A 7,065-nucleotide genomic window follows, 5' to 3' on the forward strand; every position below is an offset into this window, starting at 1 on the left:
GGCTCCGCTTGTCCATTCGTTTGGTTTCTCTTTGTCGTCTCTTCTGTCTGTTTGCGGCTCCGTCGGCTCCTCTTGTCCATTCGTTTGGTTTCTCTTTGTCGTCTCTGTGCTCAGCAGTTTGACTTGTTACCCAGAAGTGAAAGATGAAGACGTTTGGTCCGAGTGTCCTCTTCTTCTCAGGCTCTGAGGTAACGCTGTAGTGGATCCCCTGATGATCAACCTTTTCCCTGCAGCATGTTGGAGTACGACAGTGAGAACCAGGAGGAGATGTACAGCTCCCTCCGCGGCGTCACCGAGGCCATCCAGACCTTCAGCTACCGCAGCCAAGAGGACCCGGCGGAGCCGCTGAGGAGGGACGGCAAGGTGAGGAAGCAAGGAACCGATCATCCAGATCTCTTGTGATTGGTCCTTAATGAGTCGACTACTCGCGTGACTCTGGTTGAGTCCAGAAACATCTGTAAGCTCCCCACCATCGAGTGTCTCTGAAACAGATGTTGTGACCGTTTCACAGTGCGGCGTCGGGGCGTCCTCGGACTCCGACGTGGTCGGACGCCCGGCTCTGGACAACAAGACGTCGCTGCTCAACACGCCGTCGCCGCGCTCCTTCTCCGGGCCGCGCTACCGAGACTACAACCCGTACACCTACACGGACGACAAGGTCGCCCTGAAGGAGGCGCTGTGCGAGGACGCCGCGCAGACGCAGAGAGACGGTGACGCCGCCGAGTCCTCCTCTTCTTCTGGGCTTCAGTTTGTCGGGTTTTCTTCTTTTAAACTCTTTTTATTTTTGCAGGCAGCCGACAAGAATGTGTGGAGAACAAGATGGTGAACGCCAAGAGCTTCCCAGGTGAGGAACCCTTCTCTGTTACAGTCTCACTGCTCCCTGGATCTTGTTCTTAAATCCTCCTCCTCCTCCTCCAGTGAGCCCCGTGGAGCAGCTGCAGCTGGTGGGCGAGCTGCTGAAGGAGCTCTCTCTCCAGGACCCCGAGGAGCGCCGGGGGACCCTGCTGGAGCTGCTGAAGGTGGCCCGAGAGGATGTCCCGGTGGTGTGGGAGGAGCACTTCAAGACCATGCTGCTGCTGCTGCTGGAGACGCTGGGAGACAAAGACGTGAGGACAGGAACCTCCTCTGGGTGTCTCATCGATACTGTGAGACTCCTTCTGAACTGACTCCTCCCCCCCCCTCTCTCTCTCTCTCTCTCTCTCTCAGCACACCATCCGGGCGCTGGCCCTGCGAGTCCTGAAGGAGATCCTGAGGAACCAGCCGGCCCGCTTCAAGAACTACGCCGAGCTCACCGTCATGAAGACGCTGGAGGCCCACAAGGACTCTCACAAGGAGGTGAGCAGGTCCGACGAACCCTCTGAACCACGAGCTCGAGTCGTAAAGATGGAACCTGCCGACAGTGTTTCTACAGCTGGTGTCTGTGATGAACGGGGCAGTTCTGGGGATTGTTTGAAGGGTTAAGTGATCTCCATCCCGCTGCAGGTGGTGCGTGCGGCGGAGGAGGCGGCCTCCACGCTGGCGGCCTCCATCCACCCGGAGCAGTGCATCAAGGTCCTCTGCCCCATCGTGCAGACGGCCGACTACCCCGTCAACCTGGCCGCCATCAAGATGCAGACGAGGGCCATCGACCGCATCGCCAAGGAGCCGCTGCACCAGCTGCTGTCTGACATCATACCCGGCCTGCTGCAGGTGAGACCCCGTCGCTGTCGCTACGGGAACCTTTCACTGCACGCGTGTTTCACTGGACGCGTGTTTCACTGGACGCGTGTTTCACTGGACGCGTGTTTCACTGGACGCGTGTTTCACTGGACGCGTGTTTCACTGGACGCCGCGTTTCACTGGACGCAGCGTTTGACTGGACGCAGCGTTTCACTGGACGCAGCGTTTCACTGGACGCCGTGTTTGCCGTTGCAGGGCTACGACAACACGGAGAGCAGCGTGAGGAAGGCCAGCGTCTTCTGCCTGGTGGCCGTCTACTCGGTGATCGGGGAGGAGCTGAAGCCGTACCTGGCTCAGTTGACCGGCAGCAAGGTACACTCGCTAACCAAGCTAACGCTAGTCTATCAAGGAACTCCACCCCGGTCACATGACTTCCTGTTTGACTTCTAGTCATGATGTTCTGTTCCAGAGAGCACTTCATGTGACATAGAGACCTCACTGACCGACTCTGTTTCCATCCTGCAGATGAAGCTGCTCAACCTCTACATCAAGAGAGCTCAGACCTCCACCAGCAACAGCAGCAGCTCCTCCGACATCTCCTCCTACTAACTCCTCCTCAGCCTCCAGGAGGAGGCCCGACATCTCCTCCTACTAACTCCTCCTCAGCCTCCAGGAGGAGGCCCGACATCTCCTCCTACTAACTCCTCCTCAGCCTCCAGGAGGAGGCCCGACCTCCGACATCTCGTTTCCTCCTCCGTCTCTCGAGCCTTAAAACACAAGTCTTCCGTCTGGAACTCGGTGGTGGTAGAAACCCTTCACCTGGTCCTGGACCAGGTTCCCGAGCGTTAGCGTAGCATCCGGACCCTGTAAGTGTCAGTGGAGCAGGATATATCAGTCCACTTCCTGTTCCACTTCCTGTTCGTTCAGAGGACGAGCTTCAGTTTAAAGATCAGTGTTGTTATTTAAAGAAGAACCAATCAGTTAATTTCCTGTTTAATCATCGACACTCATAATATACAAACTATTTCAAACTATATCTTTGTATTATTTATTCTGTATATTTTATAAGTTTCATTCATTAATATAATTATTACAATTTAATAAACAATATTAATATTTTTTGCCTTTTTTGTCATTCTGACGTTTAGTTTTTATTTGTAAAGATGACGTTTTATCCACATTAAATACTTAAATTTAATATTTATGTCGTTTAGTTTTTTAATGGGACCAAAAACACGCGGCTGTTAAAACTAAGACCATGTTTTTCTGTGAAGAAGAGTAGATATTCAATAAGTAGTAAAAGATAAACTCTTACTTTAGGTTGTTTGATTTCAATGGAAATGAAACTGATGAGCGTCACGTCTTTATTGATGTATTTAAATCATACGAGAGACGCTGAGAAGCAACAACGTGATTAATACACAAGCGTGTGTTTTGTTTCACTTCAAACGTCTGAAGAGAAGAAACTCTCATCCTAAAGTTGAATGTCGACCTTTAAAATGTGAAATATTTGACTTAAATCTGACAATCTGAATATTAAAGTGAAGGAAAAACGATCTTTAGCAATAAGTTCAGGTGGAACACTGAAGACTAAACGCTGAGTTCAAGTACACTCGTGTTTTATAGAGATGAACTGTTACTGCTGCTCATTAGAACACTAGAAACGCCTCTCTGAGCTCCTCTGGTGCTAAACTCCACCCGTGTGGCACACGAGGGCGACTCAAACAAGCGCTCCAGAGGAGCTTCAACGTGGAAGAGTTAAAGATTAAAACTCTCATGTGAATATGAAGCTTTTATTATTTTATTTAATGTTTCAAATATCTTCAGGTTTGTTTGACCAAATGGTGCGTTCACTTGCTCCTGGGATACTCCTGGTTGTTCAGACTTCTGGGTCTCATTTGTCCCATTATTCGGACGGAACCTGAACGCAGCACGACGGTCACGAGTTCATCTGTTGACGTTTAAAATATTTCTGTTGGAAACTGAACAAAAAGTTTATTTATGAACACTGCGGATGAGACGAACGAGGCTAGCTGTTCCCCCCGTTTCCAGTCTCTATGCTAAGCTAAGCTATGCTAAGCTAAGCTAAGCGGCTTCATGTTCACAGTAGAGTCCCTGAAGACGTCCGGGCCTTATTCCTCCTCTTCAGACTGTTAAATGTACTTTTTATGTATCGACTGAATGTACAAGTACACCCATTTACTATTTTGTACACATTTAAAACACAAAAGTACAACTTCTACAGAAGTATTCCGCATGAAACGAAGTCACGTTGACCAAAACAAGAAGTTCTGTGTTTTCCTGACCGTGTGCCTCACTTGAACTCACCGCGGCTTCACTAATGAGCTGTAAATATGCGCTGCATGGCTCCTCCCACTATTCTTACTATTATCACTTTTATTTCACACTACGATATATTTATGTTTTACTGTGTATAAATATATATATTTACATGTTTAGACAACTTGAAATAAACCGTCAGACTTCTATCTTCTTGTTTCTTTGTTCATCACATTTATATTTTACACATATTAAGAATATAATTATAATAATATAATATGATTACATCACATTCTCTACATTAATATAAATCACTTTGTAATATTTTTGTTTACTTTCGTATTTGTGGTACTTTGTCAGTGCTGGAAAATACTAAATACATTTACTTAAGTACAATTTGGAGGTATTTGTACCTTCTAGTTTGTGTTTTTACTCTACTACACCTCGGAGCTACATCTTGTACTTGTTACTAATAATACTCACTGCAGGATAAGTACTTTGAAGTACACATTGTAGTCGTATTTTTAATAAAGATCTGAGTACTTGTTCCTTTGCAGTTGTATCTGTGGAGCTTCTTGTGAACTACACATTTGAACTACACTTCCCAGGCGCCCTTGCATGCAGAAGCCGCAGGTGTTTCCTGTCTGGTGTGATTAGTAACACCTGCACGCGCGAGGAGAAGGTTGAGACCGAACCTTCAATCAGGAAACACGAGCGCGTTCATCGCGTCTCATCTTAACGAGCAGAGAGTCTCTTCAGTCACTGTTTCAATGTTTCACTGTTTCAATGTTTCAATGTTTCAATGTTTCACTGTTTCAATGTTTCACTGTTTCAATGTTTCAATGTTTCAATGTTTCACTGTTTCAATGTTTCAATGTTTCACTGTTTCACTGTTTCAATGTTTCACTGTTTCAATGTTTCAATGTTTCACTGTTTCAATGTTTCAATGTTTCAATGTTTCACTGTTTCAATGTTTCACTGTTTCACTGTTTAGGGTCACGTTTTAAAAATTAAACTAAAATCAGGAATATAAAGCTCTCCGCCACCAGAGGGCGCTCTTTGCTCTGAGTCTCGGTTACTTGGAGACTTGTAGGTCGTTGTGTTGGAGACACTTTGCTGCCGTGGGAATCAAACCTACGACGTCCTGGAGCTCAGGACCAGGACTCGGTTCATCATGAACAGTAAGTTAACTTTATTAACTTCTCTCGATATTCATAACTCAGAAGTTCAGAACCACCGAGAATCAAAAATACAAGAATGTGTCACTGAATATCTGTAGATTTAGATCAGTTTATTAGGTACACGAGATAACGCTAACCCTACAAGGAGACACACGGGGGACTGAGGAGACAAGGAGACAAGGAGACACGCGGGGGACTGAGGAGACAAGGAGACACGCGGGGGACTGAGGAGACAAGGAGACACGCGGGGGACTGAGGAGACAAGGAGACATGCGGGGGACTGAGGAGACAAGGAGACACACAGGGCACTTAGGAGACAAGGAGACACGCGGGGGACTGAGGAGACAAGGAGACACGCGGGGCACTGTGAGGAGACAAGGAGACATGCAGGGGACTGAGGAGACAAGGAGACACGCAGGGCACTGTAAGGAGACAAGGAGACACACAGGGGACTGAGGAGACAAGGAGACACGCAGGGGACTGTGAGGAGACAAGGAGACACACAGGGGACTGAGGAGACAAGGAGACACGCAGGGGACTGTGAGGAGACAAGGAGACACTCAGGTGAGTACGTCTCTGCTGATTGGACCTCGTTGGTCTTCAGTCTCGTCCACTGTGAATAATGAAATGTTTAAATGCGTCCCCGCTTCACTGGCTCCTAACGGGGCGTTTGATTGGTGCACCAGGGCGGGGCGGTGTTTGGAGCAGTCGGACCTTGAGTCGTCTCTCAGCGGTGGTCTCAGCCTCATCAGCATGCACACGCTGTTAAAAGTTAATTTCATTAAAGCTGCTCCTGTTTAAAGCCCCCCCCCCCTCTAAACCTGGCTGGAGTGGCGTGGAGGTCTCGAGGTCGTGTAAATGAAAGAGAGCGACTTCATTGTGAGATGACTGGCTCATAAATCATCGGCCGTTTTCTATAAATCACAGCAGATGGCAGGGCAGCGAGCCGGGGGGCTCGTGGGAGCTGGCTGCGTGCCCCTGTGCATGATGGGAAAAAGGGGGGGGCGGGGTTTAAAGCCTCTGGCAGGAAGCGCCGGGGGTCAGGAGGAGGAGGAGGAGGAGGAGGAGGAGACCTGGACCCTGGAGGTCGTCGATCCGCCTGTTTAATATGGAGACCCCCCCCCCCCCCCCCTCATGATTATTGAACAGAAGTCTCATAACTACACGTGCTGCAACCTGTGAGCCTCCTCCAGGTTATAACAGTCATTCTGTTACATGTTCATCGAAACATCTCACACACAAATACAACAATAAGATATACTCCTTCAAACCCTAGTACTTGTAAAGCGGATGTATATTTATATCTACATACAGTATACATGCAGTACACGGATGTATGCGCAGGACAGTGTGTCTCCACATCGTGGGGACGTAGTTCCACTTGTCTCCAGCAGAGGGAGCTGCAGCGCTGCAGTGAGACACAACGTCCTCCTGATGGACAGGAAGTCCGTTTAAACGTGTCCTCCAGGGGGTGCTCTCTCCTCCTCCTCCTCCTCCTCCTCCTCCTCCTCCTCCTCCTCCTCCTCCTCCTCCTCCTCCTCCTCCTCCTCCTCCTCCTCGTCGTCGTCGTCGTCCATCATCATCAGAGGATCTTCTCTGGATTAATGATGAGGACGTGTGTTGCTCGTCTCTTCTGGATCATTTGAACACTTTTGACTTCCTGTCTCACTCATGTTTGATTGATCTGATTCTGATTCATCTTCAGTGGATTAAATCTGTATTTTAATAATAATCTGAGTTCAGTGAGTTTATAAAACTGGTAAAACAACTGGACATGCAGACAGAATATGATGAATAAAACATCTGTGACATCACCGGAGCGTTCAGTGATTTTATAATCAAATCAATAACTCGTTTTAATTCTGTTTAAACTTCACAGTTCAACCAAAGCAACACAAGTTATGAAGTTATTCTCTCTCTGCTCGTTCTATGTATCTTCTGTAAA

The 7,065-nt window shown here is 48.1% G+C and overlaps 1 protein-coding gene across 1 annotated transcript in view; it reads left to right on the top strand.

Moving 5' to 3' along the window:
- Positions 1-4,146, top strand: part of LOC306797260 (CLIP-associating protein 1-B-like) — a 21,252-nt gene extending 17,106 nt beyond the window's left edge. The window contains exons 31-38 of the mRNA XM_079296527.1: positions 234-363; positions 512-710; positions 791-844; positions 919-1,106; positions 1,207-1,335; positions 1,483-1,689; positions 1,915-2,031; positions 2,185-4,146. Of these exons, the coding sequence (XP_079152653.1) occupies positions 234-363; positions 512-710; positions 791-844; positions 919-1,106; positions 1,207-1,335; positions 1,483-1,689; positions 1,915-2,031; positions 2,185-2,268 (1,108 nt within the window). The 3' untranslated portion in view covers positions 2,269-4,146. The remainder of the gene's footprint in view (positions 1-233; positions 364-511; positions 711-790; positions 845-918; positions 1,107-1,206; positions 1,336-1,482; positions 1,690-1,914; positions 2,032-2,184) is intronic.
- Positions 4,147-7,065: the final 2,919 nt, after the last annotated feature.

The sequence above is a fragment of the Melanostigma gelatinosum genome (genome assembly GCF_949748355.1).
Source record: "Melanostigma gelatinosum genome assembly, chromosome: 24".
In the NCBI taxonomy this organism is placed as follows: Eukaryota; Metazoa; Chordata; class Actinopteri; order Perciformes; family Zoarcidae; genus Melanostigma; species Melanostigma gelatinosum.